The sequence below is a fragment of the Lampetra planeri genome, chromosome 1 (assembly GCF_965212315.1).
Source record: "Lampetra planeri chromosome 1, kcLamPlan1.2.h2, whole genome shotgun sequence".
NCBI lineage: Eukaryota > Metazoa > Chordata > Hyperoartia > Petromyzontiformes > Petromyzontidae > Lampetra > Lampetra planeri.
Genome location: NC_136107.1, coordinates 18,865,680 through 18,891,715, shown reverse-complemented (window position 1 = coordinate 18,891,715; position 26,036 = coordinate 18,865,680). Strand labels below are relative to the sequence as shown.

Sequence of the window (26,036 nt, the reverse complement as noted above, 5' to 3'; positions counted from 1 at the left end):
CGCTGCACAGATGGGGAGCGCGTGGTAAAGACTGGCAGGAATATATGGAGGTTCCACGGGACTCCGCAGCAGCGGTGTTGGTTAAGGTATTGTACTGAGGACGTGCCAGCAGCTAAGACGTCCCCTGCTTGTGGCCGTTTGAGAGTCTCCAAACGCTCCATTCAAGTAAAGTTGCGATGCAAATTTGCATTTCACCAAATAACAAGCGTCAATTCAAATTGTAAAATTCTTAAACCAAGGCACACATTTCAAAGCACCTGTAGTTACATGAATTGTTTATTTTCCTATTCATGCTGCTGCAGCTAAAGCAAAAATCGTCCGGGGATGACCTAACGCTGGACGCGTATTGTCGCTGCGACACCACAAGTCCGAGCCAACCAAGTGGCGGCAGCGTCTTTTGTGCCCTCCGACAACGACGGCTCCTCACGCAATCCGCACGGGATGTGGTGGTGGAGGGGAGGAGAAAAAACTTCTCCTGTCACCGCGTCGTGTGCTCCACCCTCATATTTAAAGCCAAACACAGGCCGTTAGAATGTTCCCGTCGGTCGCAGCATCGCCCCCGTATTGCACGCCGTGTCTGCGAGTCTGTGGACGACAACAACAAAGGTGCAGGTCAGCGGTGTTTTCATAACAGGCGGGGTGGTGGGGGGCAGATAGCTCAGTGGCTCTGTCTGGGCGATGCCATCTCACGCCGCCACGCCAGCTGCATGAAGGACTACCACTCTTTCTGCAGGTTTCCAAGTGTGGGGGGCTCGAGCAACGTCTCCATTAATCTGCCTCGACCAATTTGTAACAAAGTCAATCCAGCCAGCACCTCTGCTCGTTTTTAGCCAGTGCAGATTACCCTGCCGTGACGAAAAAAGGAGATGCAAATAAATATTTTTTGAAAAATAGAGTTCGTATGCATGGAGAGGCGTACGCTTGGGATTCAACTTACAAAGAGGAATTTAGCGGACATACACAAGTTAGAGACATCATATTAACTTAAACGTAAGTGGGCCTAGGCAGAACAGGTCGATAGAAAGGATGAAGCCCGGTGGTCAATACTAACAAGAGAGTGACAACTCAAAGAAGGGAGTATGCCTGATAAGTAATCTGCCACGGAGACTGAGTGATGAAACCAGCTCGTACGCAGGTGCTGGAGGGATTTTTGCAACGCAAGATCGTGAGTGATGATGGCCTTTATCCAGCAGTAGCTAGACCCTGGCTGATAATGATGCTGCCGGGGATTTAAGATTTGGAAGTGTGGGAGGTTTCTGAGGACGTGAAATATCATGGGATTTGGATTTAATCTCAGTCAAGTCTGTCCAGGTCTGTGACATAGGAAATATCTCCGCACCCAGGACACCACATCCATCATACCTTTCACTGTGGCGATGACTTCTAAGTTACAAGCTTACTTTAGTCTACCAGCGACTAGAATGTGTGGTGTTATAAACGTAGCACTGATGTCATTCCAAGATGCTTGTCTAACCTGCCATACCCCTGCAACACCCCACCACTCTACTGCTGTTTTCTCTAGAGTCATCAAAACCCAGTTGGTTGGGAGTGTCGCGGGCGATGCTACTGCTGGACTTACGCCTGCGTGCTCAGCTCTGTTCTGTCATCACGAAAGTGAGGGCTCTGGGAAACAAGGCGTATGAAGGGAGCTGGAGAGGGAGACACACACACGTGCAAGGCTTGTACACAGACCGGTTCATTGTGGCAAAGCATGCTGAGGGCTCCTCCAAGCTGGGTTCTGTAGAGAGTTGGTGCCATGACTAAGTGGACAATCTAGGCCCTGGTATATTACGCAGGGTTGTGACGATCGCCTCCCCCCTCCCCCCCCCCCCCTTGCAATTCGATTAATTGTCAAGATTTGGGGGTCGCAATTCAATGCAAGATTTGATTCTTATTTTTTTATTTTACGATTTAGAAATGTAGCACCTCTCGTGGCTGCAGGGGTCACATGAACCAATCACACGCAACACAATCTACGAATCGAATGTAACAACAGGTTTGTATCCGTATGACTCGGTGTATCACGCTGTGGGGTCACCTGACCGACTTAAATGTTGGGGGCGTGTGACGGTGCATCGAATCATCCGTTAAATCGATTCTTACACTTGCGTACTCCCGGTACACGCATCAAATCGTCCCGGTAAGAATGTGACATTTATGCTTTATGCAAATCATATGCTAATGTGGCACGCTATTGAAACGATTTACTCGTAGTTTTTTTTTATTTTAGCAGAAAAGGCCCACTGAGCTATGTAGCTCTTTTCCAGAAGTGACCTGGCCACAACGATAGCTCAACGAAGTGATTTATCAAGTGGAAATGTATAGCAGACAAATAAAATTTAGTCTTCCCTTTCTTTCCTACACATCGCCTCTCCTCATTCAGCTGCACTGGCTTCCTGTTTATTATCGTTGCTTCTTTAAATTCCTTACCTTAGTTTATAAATCTCTATACTGCCTAGTTCACTGTACAGCACCTTAGTTAAGGCGCTATATATATAATAATCACAGTAGAGCCTACATGCGCTGTGAGCACTAGTGGCACGGGAGGTAATGACAGGGGTATCCATTGTAAGTGCGAAGGGACTGGTGGCTATAGGAATGATCGAGAAGGGAGCGTGGTTAGGTGGCAGAAAAGGACGGTAGAGTCTGCCGGTGGAGCGAGCGTCCAGAATCACCGAGAATGATCGAGAAGGGGGGCGTGGCCTCTGTATATAAAAGGGAGATGCATGGGAGACTCGGGACTGTTGCAGTGGGGGTCTCCACCGATGTCAAGTGAACGTGTCTTCAATAAAGTTCCATCTCAAGAGAAGTCTGTCAAGTCGTTATAATACATGTATAAGATAAGATAAACGCACGTTTCTAACATGCAGCGGTGCATAACCGCAAATGACACGAAATATGAGAGAAAGCATTGCAATCTGGATTTAAAGCTTTCGTGACTGCAGGAATCCATACTCTTTGGTTCTTTCGGTAAAGTCAAGTAGGTAGAAAATTAATAGATCACTATGTTTCGATCGCAACACAAGCAACCGTCATCAGGTGAGACTTTTTCAGCAGTTTCCCTGCTGTGATTGTCTCACCTGATGACCTTCAGCAGTTTCCCTGCTGTGATTGTCTCACCTGATGACCTTCAGCAGTTTCCTGCTGTGATTGTCTCACCTGATGACGGTCGCTTGTGTTGCGATCGAAACGTCGTGATCTGTTATCTTCTACCTACGTGACTTTACCGAAAGAACCAAAGAGTAAGAAAGCATTGCAATGAGACGGAAAAAAGAAGAGAGACAAAAAATAATACAGGTAGGAACAACAGGTTCCACACTGCCCCCCAGGGATTATTTGTCTGTCTGTCGTGCATATCCGGAATTCCGCCCACCCATGCACCTCCCCACCGAACACCAAGCTACGCCGCGATTGGTTGACGATGTCGGGGAGGGTGGGGGGAAAGGGTAAACATGCCCACTCATCCAACTGCCCCCCCCCCCGACCTGAACGCCGCGCTGTCCAACCAAGTTCCTACCTGCCCACTCCGAAGGAACGTGTTCAACTCGCGGTGATCGTATTTGGACCTCAAATCTCAACAATTCGTCGAATCAATGGGAGGTGAGAGATGAACCTTTGGCATGGCCTAAATCTCAGCTCACGTCAGTGGTTTCACTCGCCCTCTCTGATAAAGAGGTTCCCTCACACCTGGTGATTTCGACGAATTGTTGAGAACCGAGGTCAAAATATGATTATCGAGAGTTGATAAAATGTTGTCTCTCTGCTTTTGTTACCGTCTGTAATTGGGACGGTTTCTCTCACATTTTTTGACAAACTAAACTATTTTTCTATTATACCAGGTAAGGTCCAATGAGCTACTGAAAATCGCTTTTTTTCAGAAGCAACATGGCTACAAATGATAGCTCACAGCCAATACTGCAAACGCGTGATGTTGATTCTAAATGTGCAGGGAAAAACCTGGAAGATGTGGAGAAAAAAATTCACACGACGACAGGGAGAACATGCAAACTCCGAATATACAGGCGTCAGGGTCGGGATAGAACCCATGGCCTGCATACAAAGTGAGGCATTAGCGGCGACGTGCAAAGCAAGGCGGGCCCCTATCGGGCCACTCACGTGCGCGAGCTGGCCTTGTTGAGCTGCTGCTTGATGGCCACGGCCTTCCTCAGGAGGCCTTCGACGTTGGAGAATGTGGTGGTGCTTCTCGCTATGTTATTGACTGCCCTGGAGGAGAAACGCACAAGACGCGTGCCGTCCGCCGTTTGCTCGCCGTTTGCTCGCGCTTTCTCACCCCGCTCCGGGATGTTTTGCCGACTCCCAAGTTCTTAGGTTTTTTTCGGTAAAGTGACGTAGGTAAAAAATTTAAATTAATAAAAGTAAAATAAAAATAAAATAAAAAATAAAAATCACGACGTTTCGGAGGCAACACAAGCTTCTGTCTTCAGGTGGAACCGTCAGCACGATAGCTGTATCAAGTGATTTTTTTTTACTGAAAAACCTAAGAATATGAATCCTTGCAGTCACGAAAGCTTCAAATCTAGGACTCCCAAGTTCATTTAAATCCCATGCTCGGTGCCTCCCCCTGGCTGGTTGGCACGGCTTGGCAGAGCGTGCCGCTATTGGCAGTCGGCTTTACGGTTGGTTTGCCGACCAAAGGGCTTCAAATGAGGTGCGAAGCCTCTTTCACAAATAATAATAACAAAAACTCAACACGTTTGCAGAAGGGCAATCCGGCAAAACCTTAACAATCATTCTAGATTTGAAGCTTTCGTGACTGCAAGGATTCATACTCTTTGATTTTTTCGGTAAAGTCACGTGGGTAAAAAATAAAATAAATGAAAATAACTAAATAAAATCACGACGTTTCGGGCGCCTGAAACGTCGTGATTTAATTTAGTTTTAATTTATTTTATTTTATTTTTTACCTACGTGACTTTACCGAAAAAAACCAAAGAGTACTTACCAATTTTTTTTTTCTTCTCTCTAGGGCTGTGTTATCGATGAATGTGTTGAGTTGTTATTACCTGTGCATGTGCACCACTGCCTGCGTAGAATCGCGCAGTATTTGGCGACAATTCTCGATAGATTTGCGTGAATCTGAAGAAATAAATGGGGTGTTTTTTTTTCTTCTCTTGAAATGAGCTTTGCTGCAACGCTCACAATTCCTGTGAAGTTCTTGGATGACACACAGTGGCTAAATTAAAACACACCTCAATCCACGACGTGGATGGATATTTTCCTTTAACACCTCTATGCCAGCGCATTTGAAAACGCTCTTGAAATTGATCGATTCCCTGCATCGCAAAACTCCTTGGCAGCGACACACGACAGACCAGGTGGCCACTGAGAGCCTACTTGGCATGCGTGGCACAGTGGCGGTGCTGCTCCCATTGAAAAGTTGCTCAATTACCGAGTGCACGCGTTTGTTAAACGCCGACTGCGTGTTCACGCGGCGAGTGACGGAAACGTTTTCACCCCTCGCTTTTAATTTTTCTACTTCGGCTTGCCAAGTCCAACTGCCCATGTGTACACCACGGGTGACCACGGGTTCATGGTCAAACTGTTAACGGAAGACGCGACTAAAAAAAACAGCTCATGGAACTTAACAATAATGATAATACAACACGCAAAACAAAAAGTGATGATTTTTTTTCTGACAGCGAAAAGGGGTGATTGTGGCCATCAGAACGGTCGTCCCATCGTCCTTTGCACGTCGTACGTATGTGTGTTGAACTTCTTTCGCACCGTACGTAGCCAACCAACACGCTAATCGGAGGTGCAGGGGAAGGACACAAACATGTCACCTGACATCAACACACTGCGTGTGTAACGCACACAAGCCTGTCTGATGGGCTCTCCTAGAGAGCTTCTCGTCATTTACGGTAAATTTAACCATTCGTTTAAACGGGTCTTTGGTTCTTTCGGTAAAGTCACGTAGGTATCAAATAAAAGTATCTTGTAGCTACACCCCAAGGCTGTGCGTGCCGGGCTATCCAACACTCTCTCGACGTCTCTTCGACGACAGAAAAAACCCGTAATGCGTTCATTACGGCGACGACGTCACGGTCACAGCACTCGTACAGCGATGATGATCAGGAGGAGGGGGGAGGATGAGGGAGGAGGACGAGGGAGGTGGAGGGAGGGAGGGGGAGGCAGATGGGGAAGGAGGAGAGGAGGAGGTGGGGAAAAAGGAGGATGGGGGAGAAGGAAGAGGGGGGAGGAGGAGGGAGGAGAGCCCCATTACCCGATGGCATAGTCGACGTCGTAGATCAAGCCCTGGCCCTGCTGCTCGAGGCTCTGCATGTCGACCTACAGCACAATGCAGTGCGACGCACGCAGTCAGGATTCGACTCGGACGGTGAAACCGTGCTCTTACAAATGTTTGCGTACACCACCGAGGAAGGGGGCGGGGGGTGGGACATGGGCTGGTGTGGGGGCTGCGGGGAACCCCATGCCTTGTGCTCCACCAGCTCCGGCAGGGACTTGCGCACGTGTTCCTGCAGTCGGAAGAGCGCGACCGAGGGCTCGTTGGCGAGGATGTACATGCTGTCCGTCAGCTTGTCCGACACTGCCACGCACACGCGCGCACGCACGCACGCACCGTCGGAGAGAGCCGATAGCCAGGTGGCTGTGGTGCAAGACAAAACGGTGTCGCCTCGCTCGGCGCGAACGGACACGCTCAATAAAATACGAGCCAGGTGGCCGTCGCTGCGGTCATCTTCACAAAAATCTATGCAAATATTCGGGGCGGTGGTGACATGGTCGGGCGGCAGCGCGTTCACACGACTGTTGCAGAGAGTCACGGTTTCGAATCCAGCGGGCCGCTCTGGTTATTACTGCGGACGTACTAATCGTATAAATACACGGGACGTGCATCACAGTGGGACGTTACTCGCAAGAGCATGCCGTTGGCCGCCGCCGCCGTCGTCATGAATTCAAAATTTGCTGAAAAGAATTACCCGCAGATTATTCAATTTTGGAATATGCAGAGCATTATGAAAACTCAGCAGGACTCTCTTGACAACGTCACGATACTCAGTGACGCTTTCCTAGGTAAACAAGTGCAATAAATGAGTAATGTATATACACTGCAGAAACATTTGTTGTAAGTAATGTGTTTTCCAGTTGTGAAGCAACCGACAAATATTTCCAATAGTTAAGCCAATGTTGTTGTCCATAGCTTGTGCTACGTTCACGTATCTCTTGTGCCCAACTTTTTAGCCTTTTTTATTAAGTTCGTCAATCGTTTCCTTGCAGTTCATTCATATTGGTCATTAGCAATGGCTATGTCATCAGAAAATCTGATACGGATCACATTTTCTGCATGTATACTCCTATCCCTTTGTGTCTCCTATCCAATGTTAGCAAGACAGCAAATCAATGTGAGACAGTCAAGCTAAAGTAGTTTGTAGCACCGCTGCAGTTGAAATGCAAGTCTCAAATGAATGCATGTTTCATGTATTCATCTAACTTAATCATGACCGCAAACTAACGTGGTATTTTACCCTCTGAAAATACATTTTACTCGCAACAATTGGTGTGTTAATTACTCCGAGACCTTCACCTTACCTGGAGCGCTGATCGATGTGAATGGATGGGTTGATAGCAATCGCATCTATAAAGCGAGCACGAACGTGTAAGGAGTGACCATCGTCCGTGTGCGCCTCTGTGTGTGATGGACTAGGCCAGGGGTCGGCAACCTACGGCTCCGGAGCCGCATGCGGCTCTTTACGGGCTGCTTCTTGACAATATGTACGTATGTACAGTATGTACTCAGATGCATTGCGGCTCTTGAAATACTGAATTTTGTACCGAATTGGAAAGAAATGGCTCTTCTTGTTATTTTGGTTGCCGACCCCTGGACTAGGCGGATGGGAGATGCGAGCCTTTTCGCGGCCCACCCTGGTACGTGTTTTCTCGTTACCTTAAACACAACTACCGTCACGTAGGTATAAAATAAAATAAATTAAATCACGACGTTTCGGGCGCAACACAAGCGTCCATCATCAGGTGGGACAACCACAGCAGCAAACAATTGCTGAAGTGGGCAAAAGGGCTGCTGTAACAAGAGGCTATATAGGTAAGAGAGGGAGGAGGAGCCAGGGAGGAGAGATAGAGAGGGGGGGAGTGGGGATCTGAAGCAACACGAGATGCGGAAATGAAAGCAACACCATAAAGCAGTTAAGGTTTTACCTGGTTAATAACATCCTTCCAATGATTGCTCAATTTGTATCAATCTTCTCGGTTGAAGTTACGTCTATGCTTATATATCTGGATGGCTTCATGAACAAACATTTGATAGTAGCCCGAAGGTTCGCAGAGCACCTGTGTTGCTTCAGCTCCCCACCCCCAACCCCTCTCTCTTCCCTTCCCCAACCCCCCCCCCCCCCGACATTTTGTTATCTGCTCGCTCTTGAATCCCTTCTAGTCGCGCTCCACTTGGCGGCACGCCCCCCCCCCTCTCTATCTCTCCTCCCTGGCTACTCCCCCCTCTCTTACCTATATAGCCTCTTATTACAGCAGCCCTTTTCCCCACTGCAGCAATTGTTTCTTGCTGTGGTTGTCCCACCTGATGACGGACGCTTGTGTTGCGCCCGAAACGTCGTGATTTAATTTATTTTATATCTACGTGACTTTACCGAAAGAACCAAAGAGTATGGATCCCTGCAGTCACGAAAGCTTCAAATCTAGATTACAACTACCGTCGTCTGGGCAACATGGGCATCGTTAATGAAAGACGAAGCCACAGTGCAATTGTGATCATGCAACCAAAAGCATGGGCCATACAGTAAACCAATGTAGACTGCACTCCCTCAACGGAGGAGGAGTAGCAAGACTACAGCAACTCTCCTTAAGCCCTCTCGTCGTGGCGAGAAGACCTCGACATTGGCATCTACCTCCTTGCTGCCATGCGTAAGAATAGAATTGATTAGCAGAGCGAGTGGTTTGTTTTCAAACGGCTGCTCCACTTCTCGCTAAACCGCATTGAAGATGAGGCCAAGTAAAATCCAGTTTGCATCGTATCCTATACAAAGTATATTTCCCCGGTACAACCGCACAACGTTCCTGAACGCCACACCGCCCCTGTACAACTACGTACCACCCCTGTCATTTGTAGGCAGCAGAGGCAGCCCAACAAAAAATACTTGTTGCAACTTGACATCTATGGCTCCCCACCACAACAAAAAATAACCTGCAATTACCAGCGTGGTGACGTATCGTCAATAACCCCCATCCCCACGACCCGAACGGCGTGGGGAGCAGGTCCTCATCCAGCAGTGGATTGACAGTCGTGGCGCAAACGTTATATGTACACGTATTACCAAATTTGAAATACACACCAGACAGGGAGCCCCGTATTCGACGTGCAGCACGCATTGTGTGTGTACACTGTGTGGAAGCTACCTGGTCTGTCACTCCGCACGAAGATTCAGATCTTCTCGGCCACGGTCATTCCCTCTCTTCTCTACGCTTGCGAAACGTGGACCCCCCTAATGGAGCATCGTCGCCGGTTAGAAACATTTAGGCTGGCCTGCTTACGATCCATCCTGGGTTTAACCAGGCTGGATTGTGTGAGGAGCTCACAAATCCTTGAAAGATCTGGACAAAGTCCCATCGGTGAGCTCCTCCAGCAAGGCTGCGTTGGCTGGGTCATGTAGCCCGCATGCCCAGCCACCGCATGCCTAAACAGCTTTTGTTCGGCCGGATCGAGAGGATTAAACGGGCGCGGCACGGACTAGAGAATAGATGGAGTGACGTGGTGCGGGAGGACGTGGAGCTGAGTGGACTTGCCAATGACTGGTACCAGCGGTGTCAAGATCGTCCTCTGTGGAGAAGGCTCGTGAAGGACGCTGCTGGGCAGTTGGAGGCAGTCGCCCTCCAACAACAACGGAGGGCGGAGGAGCGACGCTCACAACAACGAGCGGAGCGCCGGGTGGATAAAGCACAGCAAGTTGGCACAGTAGGGGGCACAGGTGGTGCATCAGCCAGTCGTCTCAGTCGACCTGTGGCATCTGGGTCTGCCCCGTGACCTCCTACCAGCGGGCGTTCGACACTTCACGTGGCCTCAAGGTGCACATAGCCTGGCACAAGCGTCGTGGTGACGTCACCGCCACTTAGTGGCGAATGGCGGTTGTTGTTGTTGTTGTAGTACACTGGAGACGCGAGCGGCTTCTGGCTGCTTTGTGTCACGCATTGTGAACAAAGTCTCACAACGCCCGCTGTGGGCAGTGTCGGGCTCTTGGGATTCACTGCCGTCGATTGACTGCGACTTGGCACGAGCCCTACTTAGGCTAAATATATATTCGGCGATAATGTCGGGAATTGGCGAGGTGTGGTTAAAATGTGAATTTTAACAAAGCATCCACGTCGTCTGTAAGATCACAGGCGTCGTGCTTGGCCGAGTTATACAAACCAACGTGTGAGTTAGATTTTTGAAAAATGTAAATTAAAAGTCAATATTGAGTCGTATTTAGTTTTTTTAGTTTGTCGCTAACTTGCGTTCGCTCCTTGGTCCATGTGGTGCTCTCTAAATAGATCATTAGGCTGAGAACATGGCTCGTATGGTGCGTGTAAGAATCGATTATTTACAACTCGTGCAAACCGGATGAACAGCGATTTGCCGTCACATTCACGCATGCAGAGTGAATGTTGTACAAACGAGACAAGAAAAACTCCGAGAAATAATACAAAGCGAAATTAAATTAAATAAAAAAAACCCCAACGCAAAATTAATCTGTTCTTGAATGGAAACGTGACCCAGCATCTCGGATAATCATCGCTTCGTTGGGATTGGAGTGGCCACTCAGTGATGCCGATCCGCGGGCCGATTGAGCGCCGGCACTGTCCTTGGTGCTGAACTAACTTCACACGTGGCGGCGACGTCACCTCGACTCACCGAGACCAATACAGGACCTGTGGCTGCTACCGCACTGCTGGTGCCGCCCGCTGATGATGATGTGCCACCGATTCTTTGTTTTTCATATTGTGTCTAGCCACAGCTAACCTCTCTCTCTGTGTGTGCCATGTCCTTTCTCAGAGACGCCGGCGACAGTGACCTTCCATTTAGCTCTGTCGATGATATGCTAATCAAAAACTTTTGCACTGGGTACGTCCAGTTGTATCCAATTTAAACCACGGCACTAAAACCCCGAAGCTAACGCATTAAGTCAACTCATTTATTTAGTCTATCATGTATTCACTCTTACGAAGCGTGCATGCTTGGAGTAGTTCAGATGCTGGGTCATGGTTAGGTGGTAGCATTTCGTAACGCCTTCAATGGGCGCCATCGATTCTCCAACGCGTCCACTTTGTTCTTTTAACAAAGCAACCGATGAGCACGGTTGTATACATACGGTGCGAAAGAAGTTCAACATACATATAAAGAGCAAGTTAATCCGTGACTGTACGTGTACAGCCCTTTTATCAATCCAATGCTGGATGAGGTGGGACGGGGGGTACGGGCTCATCTCCGTACATTTTGTGCTTCACGAATTTTATTCCCTTTTCATTGCCGTTGTGCCAAGTTTGCAAAACGGATCGGGTATCGGGTTTCTCCCGGAGGGGCCGCGCCTCGCACACGACCCCCGGCTCATCTCGTCGCCACGTCGCACACACAAGAGTCGCGGGGAGAGACGGAGAAGGGAGAAACAGCGCAGGGCCGGGCACGACGGCATGGAGACAAAGCACGCAATGCCGTGGCGACGTCCATCTTACAATACCCCCAACCTAAGTCCAGCCATCTTGCGCTCGTCAGCCAGAGATGGGGGTGGGGGTTGATGGTGGTGGGGGCGATACGGACCTCTCTTTGCTTTGTTCTCCATGTCCACCTCTTCCATGACTTCCCCAACAGAGGTCGGACGGAGCAGGCGCTGGCTGAGCCTCGTGCAGGGGAGAAAGGGAGGAGGAGGGGGGATGGATGGCGAGCGAGGCTGCGAGGCTACATCGCCCGGGTGGCCTCGTGGAGAGGCCCGGGATATCGCCGGCGAGCGGGTGCCCGGCCGTGTACCGCAGTACCGTATTCACGCAAACATAGCGACCCGCGTTAGGGGGAAAAAATTAACCCCCGCTCCACGCCACGCCGGAGCCGTCACACAAATCCCTCTCACACACACAGCGCGAGGCAGTCCGCCTAAGTGTTACGCAAAGACAGAGATCCCCCCCCCCCCGTATAGCTGTTAACAAACTGCGGCTTGCGAGTAGCATCTGTGGAGGGGCGACACGGCCACACGAGGGGGAGGGTGTCCGGCACCACGCCCCGGGGGCGTTTGGCTCCCCAGTGGCGATGTTTACACACGGCAGCGGGTACTCATTTGACGCTGAGTCTACCTATGGGAGGCACAGGACCTGGTTCAGATAATCGTCACTGATGTTAGGCATGAGCGGGAATCGAACTCGGGTCGCCGGGTTCGCATCACAGGACGCGAACCGCCTTTTGCACCGTAAATCAAACCCGAATATGTTTCTCAGTCAGCCTAGGTCTACTGTCGTGAAGTTCAACACGACACTATCAGATCTCGGTACAATCACTCGTGCCGACAGAATAAAGATATTGATTCCGGCAAACCTAACAGGGTGATCTCCAGAGCCGGTTCAGATATTATTCGCTACCGATGTTCGCCATGCCCGGGAATGGAACTCAGGTTTCCGAGTTTCATTGCGTAATGCGCTTATCACGTCTTATAACCAGACTAACATACAATAAGCTAACGTTTCGGCCGACGGCCCTTGTGCCTACTCTAGCCGCAAGTGCAATTCCTTTGCGTGTATTGTTTGGAAGGACCGCGTTGACTCCTCGCACGTGCGTCGCCTAGTGGCCGTGAGCTGCAACTGCCCATCCCAAAGTTTATCCTCTAAATGCCACAGGTGTCTCAATAAAAGCGTGTAAAAATACTTTTTTTAAAACCACGCTTTAATGAAATGTCCTGTCCGAGCTACTCCTCTCCCTGCCCCCTTCCCCCATCGCCCCTCCCCTCCTTCCACATCCCCCGCCCCTCGGCGTGGTTCCTAGAGGCTTGCCGTGACGTCAGGGACCGTGGTGATTTAGAGGCAACGTGAGTTGAGCGTCGACAATTAGAGCCGTTAAAAATATTGTTTAAAAAGAAATATGTTTAATTTTCAATGATAGAATATAGTCTTGTCATCAGTATGACACACCTATACCAAGTTTGCAGTCGATACGACATTTGGAATACGGTTGAAATTGAGTTGCAAGATGTTAGTATACGACAACACACAGAGTAAGTTAAATAAAAGCGTGTAAAATGTTTAAAAAAATATGCTTTGGATTTTTTATGATAGAATATAGTCTTGTCATCAGTATGACATAGCTATTTCAAGTTTGCAGTCGATAGGACACTGGGAAGTGGGTAAAAATTGAGTTACAAGATTTCTTTTTTCAGGATACACCATACGGAGTCAGTTAAATCAAAGCGGGTAATAATATTAATTCTAGATTTGAAGCTTTCGTGACTGCAATTATTCATATCCTTAGGTTTTTTCAGAGTTGTAGCCGTTGCCGATCATTGATACAACTCTGTGGGCTCTCATGAAATTGTCTTTTCCGAGACCAAGGTACTCTGCAAACCTCCTGGCTACCATCAAAGGTTTGTACACGAAGCCATACAAATATACAAACACAGACATAATTTAAACCGTGATGATTGGTACAAACTGAGTAATCATTGGAAATATGTGATTAACCATGCAAAAAAGATTTAACTACACATATTTGGACCATCTTATTTGACAGACAACTATTCTTGAGTTACTGTACAGGTTACTGATAGACAGCCAGTTTTGTTTTATCATGTTTAGCTTCTTTTTTCACACACTGGTTTCCTGCTATAAGTTTTACCCACCAAGCAACATAGCAGGAGGCTGTTGCTTCCTGACCTGCTTTTGTGCTTTTACCATCTACATGGCAGAGGCTCGGTCTCATTAGCAGCAGTTGCACTTTAACAACTCTGGCACCCCCCCCTCCTCTCAGCCAGTCTACATAACAAAGGCTCAGTCCTTTGTTATGTAGACTAGCCGTAGTCTCAAGCCGCACCTTACCATAATAGAGGCTCAGTCCTTTGTTATGTAGACTAGCCGTAGTCTCAAGCCGCACCTTACCATAATAAAGGCTCAGACTTTTGTTATGTAGACTAGCCGTAGTCTCAAGCCGCACCTTACCATAATAATAAAAAGGGGGCCGTTCCTGGCCCACCCCCCCTCAACCAGTTTATATACGGGGTAGTACCTCTTGGAATCTCTCATTTACTTGATACAGCAAGCGTGCTGTGACGGTTCCACCTGAAGACGGAAACTTGTGTTGCCTCCAAAACGTCGTGATTTTTATTTTTATTTTACTTTTATTAATTTTAATTTTAATTTTTTACCTACGTGACTTTACCGAAAAAAACCTAAGAATACGTGTAATAATACAAAGCAGGATCTCTCGCATGGCGCTCTCTCTGGCAGTGCTATAGCTGTCGTCTGTGTAGGCGGTGCAACTGCACAGGGACCGATACGCCTGACTATGGAGCCGGGGTGGGGGTGGGGGCAAGGGGCCCCATTTCATTGCCTGCACTACGCAGGGCCCACCGCGCGATGCAGGAAAGGGAATTGTCTATCAAGATTGTCCTGCAACCAAAAACGCAAATTATATTTTACGGCAGTAAAATAAATATATTAAAGAACATCTAACACCTGATGATTGCTCATTTACCTGATATTATTCTAGAACCCGAGATGATCTCCACGTGTCTTTCGGTCAGGGGGATTGCTTGACTCTACTTCGGGTTGGTGAAAGGGGGTACCTTTGACCGGTTCAGATATAATTCGCCAAAGTTTTTAGCCGTGACCCGGATTCAGAGCGCAATGAGTATGGGTTAGCCATACACGCATACCGTCTCTGTAACGTCATCTCATACAAAGACAAAGATCACCCGTGTAGCATACGCAGATTGTTGGGACGAGTTCTCATATTGGCGAGCGTCTGTTAAAGCGCACGAGCGGGTGGCGTGGGCAGTACCACACCAGGCCGCCAATTGTATCCCAAGAGAAATAATAAAATAATAAAAATAAAACAATAAAATTCTCACGACGTTTCGATTACAACACAAGCAAATCATCATCAGGTGTGAAAACCACAAGCTTTAAATCGAAATGTATCCCAAGAGACAACCTAAGCAGGCCTGGGACTGGTTCAGATAATCTTGTGGAAGCCAGGCACTCACACACACACACACGCGTGTTAGTCGTGGCAGACAACATAGCGAGTAACGGGGTATATGTCCAGCATTGTTAACTTGGCAGATACACTGCTTAGTGGAGTGATGAATATGCTACGTAACATAGGATAGGAGATCCACTTGAGTATAAACCATTGGAGCTTCTAGATTTGAAGCTTTCGTGACTGCAAGGATTCATACTCTTTGGTTTTTTCGGTAAAGTCACGTGATTCAATTTATTTAATTACAAAAATTACCTACGTGACTTTACCGAAAAAACCAAAGAGTACATTGGAGCGTATTCTGAATGGATGCCCTTCCGCCAGCACTGACGTGAGTGAGCAAGAAATTGCCGGGATTAATCCTTACCACCGTTAGCTATCATACTACAAGAGAGAGAAAAAGTGTTGCTGGCTGGCTGGCACCGCGCTGGAGGCCATGTCTTGCCCAGCGAGCGGAGGTGGTTGGGGGCATGGTTTGGGGAGGGGGGCCATTTCGATGGTGGGCACAGAGGGAAAGCGCGGGTGGGGGGGGGGGGGGTGGGAGTGACGTGGGGGGCAACTTTGGGGATAAGTGGGTGGAGGGGGGGCTGTCAGGCCCGGGACGGGGGCACCCAGGGATGGGTAGGTGTGGACGGATACTTTCACTCGATAGCAAATAGTTTAGCTGGCTGGCTGGAGGAACGGACGGACACGTCCACAATACGCGCGGCCTGCTAGTTAGTTTTTAACTACAGGGGGTAGGGAGTGCGTCTTATAATCCAGAGAACATTTTAAATATTGAGACTTTTGCACGGCCTCTCCCAGCCGGAGGACACGGGCACCCCGGGGGAGACATCGCTGATCTGGATCGATTCTGCCGTGGTGCAGACCTTCCCAGCACACACACGGAACCAATCAGCAATGGGAACGTTAGACGACAACTCTCTCTCGACCATCGCCATGGTCGCTGTCTCATCAATACGACAATGTGCATCCGCCAATTAAGCACGGTTGGCTATGTACGGTGCGAAAGAAGTCTGACATGCATACAACATAGTGCAATGTGTATTTTTTCCCGTGTAAACATCTCGGGCGGGACCCGGGGGACCTGTGTCGTGATGGATGTCGCCGCTCATCAATATTGTATTATTATTATTTTTCAAAGTAATTAAAGTGAGTTAAACCAAAAAAGTGGAATTTAGTGCTTACGTTTATATAAATTGATAATTTACCGCCCTCTTATCCAACAACCGCTGGATGAAGGCGCGCCCCGCCTTTACCACGTCAACAAAGCAGAGTCCGTGTGAGACCCCTCCAGTGCATAGGGGGCTCTTGTCCGCTCCTCGACCCCGCCGCGCATGTGCAGCTGCATTTGTAGCAGGTGAGTCTCCCTGGACGCTCATTGGCCGAGCGCTCACACACCCCCCCAAACACACATCCCTATATACAAGACAAATATACCCCCGTGTAGCCTTATAGCAGACTGCTGGGGCAAGTGCTGGTCGCAACCACGCTCGGCCCGCCTTTGTCTCCCGAGTGGCGATGTTTACACATTGCACCAGGTACTGTTCTCATTTCAGGCTAAGTCGTTCTAGGGGAGGCCCAGTGCCGATGAAATTATTCGCCACTGTTTTTGATCGTGGGCAGTGATCGACCTCGGGTCGTCATGTTTGTAGCGCAGTGCGCTCACCACTAAACAATCTCTCCTCCATAAACACACACAAAGACAAAGATCCCCCGTATAATCTGAACAGACTGTTGGGGCAAGTGGTGTTAGCGAGCATCTGTGAGGGTTTGCACGGCACACGAAGGGGTGGGTGGCCAGCACCACGCCCGGCCCGCCTTCGTCTCCCCTGTGGCGATGTTGACGCACCGCACCGGGTACTGATTTGAGGCTGAGTCGACCTAGGGGATGCATCATGACCGGTTCTGGACAATCGTCACCCATCCAAACACGCACGCACGCATACCCCGGAACGGAGCGCGCTTATCAGTGCGCGGTGGGAGTTAACATCTCGAGCGAGTTAACATCTCGCCACCGTGACGCCCAAATAACCAGAGTGATGGGCAAGGAATGCGCCTGAAAGGGGATTTGGGTGGGGGGGGATCCCCGGAACGATAAAGATTGCCGGGAAAGATAAGAGGCCGGAGGGAGGGGGGTATAAGGGGATGTGAGACAGGCTTGGGGCTCCGGGGAAAATCAGGTTGGAGTCAACAACAAGCGTCCACGCAGCGCCTGTCCTGCCCTACAGGTGTTCGTGTTGAACGGGAACATTGACATATTCTATGGTTCTTTCGGTAATAAAATAATAAAAAATAAAGATAATATTATTTTATTATTAAAGAACCATAGAATATGAATTCCTGCAGTCACGAAAGTTTTAAGTCAAAAGGACACATTCAAGTTCCCGAGGCAGGGCGACTTGCGTGGACTTCCTTTCGCGAAGACCCTCCCCATTGCTTTACGTAGAGAATCGTAGACTTACACATAAACCCATAGACACACACAGACTCATAGACTCGCACAGATCCCATAGAGTAATATAAATATCCATAGACTTATATAGAGACTCATAGACTCACAGAGACTCACAGACTCACATAGAGACCCATAGACTTACACAGAACCCATAGACTAACATACATATCCATAGACTCTCATTGAGACCCGTAGACTCACATAGACCCACAGACTCACATAGAGACCCATAGACTTACACAGATCCCATAAACTAAAATAAATATCCATAGACTCTCATAGAGACCCATAGACTCACATAGACCCACAGACTCACATAGAGACCCATAGATTTACACAGATTCTATAGACTAATATAAATATCCATAGACTCTCATCGAGACCCATAGACTCACATAGACCCACAGACTCACATAGAGACCCATAGACTTACACAGAACCCATAGACTAATATACATATCCATAGACTCTCATAGAGACCCATAGACTCACAGAGACCCACAGACTCACCTAGAGACCCATAGACGTACACAGATCCCATAGACTAATATACATATCCATAGACTCTCATAGAGACCCATAGACTCTTATAGAGACCCATATACTCACATAGAGACCCATAGACTTACTCAGAACCCATAGACTAAAATAAATATCCATAGACTCTCATGGAGACCCATAGACTCACATAGATCCACAGACTCACATAGAGACCCATAGACTTACACAGATCCTATAGACTAATATAAATATCCATAGACTCTCATAGAGACCCATAGACTCACATAGACACACAGACTCACACAGAGACCCATAGACTTACACAGAACCCATAGACTAATATACATATCCATAGACTCTCATAGAGACCCATAGACTCACATTGACCCACAGACTCACATAGAGACCCATAGACTTACACAGATCCTATAGACTAATATAAATATCCATAGACTCTCATAGAGACCCATAGACTCACATAGACCCACAGACTCACATATAGACCCATAGACTTACACATAACCCATAGACTAATATACATATCCATAGACTCTCATAGAGACCCATAGACTCACATAGACCCACAGACTCACATAGAGACCCAAATACTTACACAGATCCTATAGACTAATATACATATCCATAGACTCTCATAGAGACCCATAGACTCACATAGACCCACAGACTCACATAGAGACCCATAGACTTACACAGAACCCATAGACTAATATACATATCCATAGACTCTCATAGAGACCCATAGACTCACAGAGACCCACAGACTCACCTAGAGACCCATAGACGTACACAGATCCCATAGACTAATATACATATCCATAGACTCTCATAGAGACCCATAGACTCTTATAGAGACCCATATACTCACATAGAGACCCATAGACTTACTCAGAACCCATAGACTAAAATAAATATCCATAGACTCTCATGGAGACCCATAGACTCACATAGATCCACAGACTCACATAGAGACCCATAGACTTACACAGATCCTATAGACTAATATAAATATCCATAGACTCTCATAGAGACCCATAGACTCACATAGACACACAGACTCACACAGAGACCCATAGACTTACACAGAACCCATAGACTAATATACATATCCATAGACTCTCATAGAGACCCATAGACTCACATTGACCCACAGACTCACATAGAGACCCATAGACTTACACAGATCCTATAGACTAATATAAATATCCATAGACTCTCATAGAGACCCATAGACTCACATAGACCCACAGACTCACATAGAGACCCATAGACTTACACATAACCCATAGACTAATATACATATCCATAGACTCTCATAGAGACCCATAGACTCACATAGACCCACAGACTCACATAGAGACCCATATACTTACACAGATCCTATAGACTAATATACATATCCATAGACTCTCATAGAGACCCATAGACTCACATAGACCCACAGACTCACATAGAGACCCATAGACTTACACAGATCCCATAGAGTAATATACATATCTATAGTCTCACATAGAGAGCCATAGACTCTCAAAGAGACACAATGACTCACGTACACATTCCTGTGCGCCTCGCTAAAGGACGCACGTCTTAGGCCCCCCGCGCGCTTACGCCCACGCACGAGTGCGCGACACAAGGCTTACTTTTATATTTAATTAAAACAACAAAAAACATGTTTTCGTGAAGGTATCTCGGTGTCAATCTTGTCCCACGAACGTTGCTGTCGGTGAGCTGCGTGGTGACTGAGCCGAGCAGCGGTTTGTAGAACGTGGGCTGAGTTTCGAGACACGAATATGTCCCTGGCGCAGTGACACACATCGGGTGCATTGCCACCGGCTAACCAACTTAAGTTTGCAGATTCATGAATGACAACTAATATACGTTCATTTTAAATAATGACCAACGGTACCTTCACTCTGCTATGCTTGCGTATGGCAGTGATTATGTTCAAGAGCTCAAATGCCACGACGAGAGGAGAGTTTGTGCATATTTGCTGTTCCTCCTCCTCCTTAGAAGGATCGCAGACTGCAGTGATTTACGATATAGTCTATAGTTTGGGTTGGCATTGCCACACAGAATCAAAGAGTATGGATCCCTGCAGTCACGAAAGCTTCAAATCAAGATTGTGTCTTTAACTTAAAATGAAAATGTATTTCTTTAGAAGTGCTTTTTGTGTTCAGTGTGTTGTCCGTCCGCCGCGCATCCGATTAGCACGGTTGTCTACGTACGGTGCGAAAGAAGTTTAACATACATTTGGCTATTACTATGAGACATCTCCTTTACCAGTGGCAAAATATAGTAATAGGTTTTAACCCTTTCAACTTTTTGTTTGCATTTTGACTGCTTGTGTTGTGGTTATTGCAAACATGATGACTTGTATAAAGGTGCCAGTTTTTGTACCAGTTGAAAGGGTAAAAACCTACTACTATACATTTGAATGTTGATGTTCTGATTTGGTTGATCGCTACACCTGTGCCCGAGGAATGTCAAAGTCACGGGATGCGGTGATGTTTGAGTCTCGAATGAGGAGTTTTTTTTCTGGATGGTCCCCATTGTTCCACTCTGTTCGCACAGCAGCAGCAGCGTTCTTCCGGATCTGGGTGGTGAGATTCTAGGATGGGGACATCAGCGAGATCTCAGAAGGGAGACCGGGGCTTGAGTCGGCGGCGAAGGTAGCAACGTCGTTGACGCGACGTCGATGTTCCGTGCTGTTCAACATGTGGCGGTCACGTCGCAAAGACGCCACTAGAGCGCGCATGGAAGTCATTTTCACGGGCTGGGGGTGAAGCGGCTTTTATTCCCATTCATGAAGTTTCAGACGCGTGTCAGCCAGCCCCAGGAGACAATCATCCCTCGCTCGGTACGGACACGAGCGTGCCACACAATACGCGGAGTGCACTGGTGGCGGTGGTGCGTTCGGGATTGCGCCAAATCTACACTCGCATAATTCGCAATCTAATTGCCGGCGGTGAAACACACTTTTCAATCGAGTGCAATGCTGCTCCGCAAATGATTGTCCGAGTCTGAAAAACGAGAATACGCGTAGACACGTACGTACTAAACAAAAGGCAAAAGGTCCCCGTATAGCATTGGCAGACCTTTTGAAGGCCGGCATAGAAACACGAGAGGGGTGGGTGGCCAGCATCACGCCCGGCCGCCTTTATCTCCCGAGTGACGATGTTTACACACCGCACCTTGGTACTCATTTGAGGCTGAGTCGACCTTGCGGAAGCCCAGGACTGGTTCAGATAATCGTCAGTGCTGTTGCCCGTGAGCGGGAATTGAACTCGGGTGGCTGGGTTCATAGCGCGCATACAAGAACACTCCCCTCTTTTTTTCTTCTTGGTTCTTTCGGTAAAGTCACGTAGAATGACGCTGTCTTTCCGACAGCCCTGTTCTTCACCTGAGGACGACTGCTTGCGTTGTGGCCGAAACGTCGTGAGAATTGTATTTTATTATATATTATTTTATTGTTTTATTATATCCCTTCTACGTGACTTTACCGAAAGAACCAAGAAGATGAATCCCTGCAGTCACGAAAGCTTTAAATCGAAACTCCCCTCTTTGTCTTTCACAAGCCGTAGAGCCAAGTTGCACCTATGACGCGCGACGTTGATGATGTGTCCGGAACCACGCGCGGCCGCCTTTGTCTCCCCATTTCCTGATTTACTAATGCAATAAGGCCGACTCGACCTACTGGACGCTCAGGACTGGTTCATAATTCCCAGGGGCTCAGACATCCAAACCAAGCCGCTCTAATATCGACTCTTACAACGATTTGGAATTTTCGAGTTGACGCGGTTTGCACGACAGCCTGGATCGAGCAAATCTTTGACGTGCTGCAGCGAGGAACAAAATGCCACAATATCGTGTTGTTGTGAAATAGATTATGGCACATACGGACCGTTATGATAAAGCCCTCTTGCGTTCTCAATGGGTTTCAATAATATTTTCGAGGTGGGTCCTGCATTGGGGATGCTCCGTTAATGCGCGGTGGGCTTCCATGTGGAACGAAACCGGAGAAAACCCCACCGCCCATGCGAGGAGGTAACGCTCAGCACTGCCATCTCCTGGCCACCTCGCAGTCCCACGCATTCATAACCTGTCAAACCCTGGCGGTCATTCACCAAAGTCACAGGCGAATTCATTGATGAATGGAGCGCAAACGTAACGTGGGATGACGATGCACCACCACCATTAGTACTGAGCTCCCACCAGACCAGTTCTCCTGGAGAACTGTGTGAGCTATGTGCGGCCCGCCTGCTGGAGGAAGCGCCGATGATGATATTGCCAGAACATTCCAGTTTCTCAGTGGGTGTGTCTGTGAGTCTTATGGCCTCTGTGTGCGTCCGTGGGTGACTGTGTGAGTTTATGGGTCTCTCTGTGAGTCTATGGGTCTTTCTGTGAGTCTATGGGTCTCTGTGTGAGTGTATGTGTCTCTGTTTTGAGTCTACGAGCCTCTGTGGGTCTCTGGGTGAGTCTATGCGCTTCTCGTGCTGATCATGTCACTGCTGTCGCATTCCAGTTCCTCAGTAGGTCTGTATGCGGCTGTGGATCTTTCTGTGACTCGACGTGCCTCTTTATGACTCGATGGGTCTCCATGTGGTTGTGTGGATCTCTATCTGCGTTTTGGGGTCTCTGTGTAAGTACAACATTTCAAGGTCTCTCAATTCACCTGCACGCATTGTCACCTGAAACTGGAAATCCAGAGGCGGGATTTGTTGGCTCCGCCACCCACCACGTGTTTCAACCACACACTTTTTTTAAACAAATGTAAATGTTTAATCTCATAGCACGTAAAGTGTGCTGAGTCACACAACATTAAAAAGCGAGGTGGCGTTCCTTTTTAGTGTGCAGACGGTGCAACTGGTGGAGGGGCCGCTCCGCGCTATGGAGAGGGGACATGTGGGGTCCATTTCACTCCGAACCCAACCACGCTACGACACTGCCCATGTTCGTCACCCTGTGATATTCCGAGCATTTGTTTATTGCCAAAGATTGTGTGTTGGGTTGAGATGTCTCCTCCACGGTTAGAGGGTTCTACACTTTACGTAGGTTTTCGCGGTTGTGTTGTACGGCTCTCTTACGTGACATTTGGGATTGTACCGCGTGGCGGTCGACACGATGTCTGACGTTTCGCTGGAGGGTGCCTCCAGCTTCTTCAACGTTGGGCATCATGCCAAAAAAACCCACACACGTCGGAGAGCTGCAGAGCTGTAGCTGTTTGTTGAGCACGTTGTAGCCCCGTGTTGCAGAAGCACTTTCTCTGTAACAGCAGCGCGATCAAGGTTGTATTCGTTGAACCAGATGCAAACCCCGAAAGACCAGGATGCGTCTCATTTCAGCAAGAGTGACCCGTGACACGAGTCTGCCAGTAGGGGGCGCAATGAGTGGCAAATTTGGACGCAAAGGCCAACTCGTGCGAATGGCGACACGGGATCACTGTGGTCCACTATGAAGCAGACGGGTCGTTTTAAAGCTTTCGTGACTGCAGGGATTCATCTTCTTGGTTCTTTCGGTAAAGTCAAGTAGAAGGGAAGTAATAAAATAATAACAATAAAACATAATAAAATAATTCTCATGACGTTTCGGCCACAACGCAAGCAGCCGTCATCAGGTGAAGACCAGGTCTGTCGGGGAGATAGCGTATGTGGCCGAAACGTCGTGAGAATTATTTTATTATGTTTTATTTTTATTATTTTATTACTTCCCTTCTACGTGACTTTACCGAAAGAACCAAGAAGACAGACGGGTCGTATTATTGTTCCGGCGATTGCACACGGCAGTAATAATCGGCGGCAGCCGATGGATTCTAACCCTGAACTTTGGGGCAAACAAACAAAAGGGGACCGCGGTTCCGCTCGGCCACGTCCGCCGCCACCCTTGGTCGTGGGAGGCCCGTGGGTCGGTAGATCCACGCGGCGATTTGTGAGGGCTCACGAGCAGAGGTCGCAAACGGGTTTTGATTCCTTACCCGTACCCGTACCCAGCCGCACCAGGGTCGCAAACGGGTACCCGTACCCGGCCGTACCCGACCCGTACCCGGCCGGGTATCGGGTAGGGTACGGGTATCGGGTACCTGATTGCGACCTCTGGGATGAAGCCATGTTGCAGGCGCGGGTGGGTTGATTCTAGGAACTTGAATTGTGAGAAGAGACAAGACGTTGGGAAATGAGTGACAAACGGTTACTCACCAGTGACTCACGGCCTACCCGTACCCGGCCGCACCAGGGTCGCAAACGAGTACCCGTACCCGGCCGGGTACGGGTAGCCGGGTATCGGGTAGGGTACGGGTATCGGGTACCCGGTTGCGACCTCTGCTCACGAATCCGACGGGTGTCGCGAGACGGCCAGAAGGTGGCAGCGGAGAGAAGCGCGGTCGGTTGGGGTTACCTCCCAGGTAACGCGAAAGAAGACGCGAATATTGCACGGCTAAACATCAGAAAACACACACACACACATGGATGGAGACACAGCACGAGTCGTGATTAAACAACCAATTAATTATATTGCATTGTCTATAAAGCAGCATTATTATTATTATATACGTTGACACATCTATAGCCCTTTGTAAAGCTACTGCTGGATGAGGGCCTTCCCCACGCGGCGCGGGTCGTGGGCGGTATTTGTCCATACTTCACCACTCTAGTCAGTGAGGTTTGTAAAGCGAGGGAGCACAGGTGTGGGAGCAGGACGACAATTGATTTTGCGGCAATCCTGCCATCTACCACTTAACCCCCGCCGCCTGTATCACCTGAGATGCGTGGTGGTAGCCAATCCCAGCACGATCCAGGTTCCACCAATACTTTATCTTGCCATATCTGACGACAACGACCGCCAATTCGCCACTAATTGGCGGCGACGTCACCACATCGCTTCGTGCCAGGCTATCCGCTCTTTGAGGCCTTCACGTGAAGTGTGGAAGGTTCACTGGTAGGAGGTAACGAGATAGACCCAGGTGTCATAGTTCAATGTCAGTGTGCCATTTTATTGAGTCCCTGCTGTGTGCTATCTTAGTGTGGTCTGGGACTGTTTTGTGGTTGTTTTCGCTGCCTTGCCCAATCTTGATCAATCGGACTATGTAATGAATGCATTTATTTATATTTAGTTACTTGCTTACCATGTTTCGTGTTTTGCACTCCTATCGTTGTTTTTATCATTGTTTGCCGTTATAACTTGCTGACCCCGTGCCAATGCTGGACATCTGTGAAAAAAAGAGCCTCATCGGATCCGTCCTGCAGTCAAAATAAAGATTCTGATTACGTGACTGAGATGACTCTGACAGATGCAACTCATAGAGTTGTACACCTCTAGCTGCCACTGCAATTTAGTGGCCTAAAATACAATGTTTCGCTCCGGATGATCGCTGCAAAGTTTGCAAAGTATGCAAAGTATGATCTGTGTTTTGATTTAGTGTGCTGATCTTAAAGGTGCATTGAAAAATGTTGATACTCCGACTGATGCTCCTACTGTTGTGGAGTGACTCATGCAGCCAGCTATGGCTGCAGAGTTTGGTAGTACATGTTGTTTACGTCGTTTATTGTGAAAATTCGGTCACAGTTCCTATGACCACTGTTTAATTGCTTTTATGGCTTTATTTTGGTGATTTTCGAAAAGTTTTTTGGTTTGGCCATGTTTGTTTGTTGTAGTACAGAGTTAGACTGATGGCCTTAATCTAAGTTGTCTTGTGGTTGTTGTTGTTTGACTTGCATTCCACTGGGATATTTGCACAGGGTTGGTGTACGGTGATTTTTTTATGCAATATTTTGCGGTCTTTTCTTGGATTTTCTGTTTGCACATAGGGGGGGACACATCAAAGTTCATGTTTTTGTTTTTTGTTTGTTG

At 48.2% G+C, this 26,036-nt stretch overlaps 1 protein-coding gene across 3 annotated transcripts; it reads right to left on the bottom strand.

Annotated features, from left to right (window-relative positions):
• Window positions 1–258: 258 nt before the first annotated feature.
• Window positions 259–12,245, bottom strand: BORCS8 (BLOC-1 related complex subunit 8). 3 transcript variants are annotated; one of them, XR_013585612.1, is made up of 7 exons: window positions 11,801–12,245; window positions 6,456–6,568; window positions 6,245–6,309; window positions 4,117–4,224; window positions 3,160–3,221; window positions 1,580–1,649; window positions 259–585 (listed from the first exon to the last, which is right to left on the bottom strand). XR_013585612.1 is itself a non-coding variant. In XM_078595603.1 (6 exons), the coding sequence occupies exons 1-5, from the start codon at window positions 11,835–11,837 to the stop codon at window positions 1,607–1,609; spliced, it is 366 nt and encodes a 121-aa protein (XP_078451729.1). In that variant the 5' UTR covers window positions 11,838–12,245; the 3' UTR covers window positions 259–585; window positions 1,580–1,606. The 3 variants fall into 3 exon arrangements, 2 of the variants coding, with proteins under 2 accessions (XP_078451729.1, XP_078451719.1); XM_078595603.1 differs by lacking the exon at window positions 3,160–3,221; XM_078595593.1 differs by lacking the exons at window positions 1,580–1,649; window positions 3,160–3,221.
• Window positions 12,246–26,036: the final 13,791 nt, after the last annotated feature.

Excerpts from the sequence above, each read along its gene's own strand:
- BORCS8 (XM_078595593.1), bottom strand. The coding sequence starts at position 11,837 with ATGGAAGAGGTGGACATGGAGAACAAAGCAAAGAGAG. Across the intron at positions 6,569-11,800 it reads GGAGAACAAAGCAAAGAGAG|TGTCGGACAAGCTGACGGAC; the intron begins GTCCGTATCGCC and ends TGTGCGTGGCAG. Across the intron at positions 4,225-6,244 it reads GACGTCGACTATGCCATCGG|GGCAGTCAATAACATAGCGA; the intron begins GTAATGGGGCTC and ends TTTCTCCTCCAG.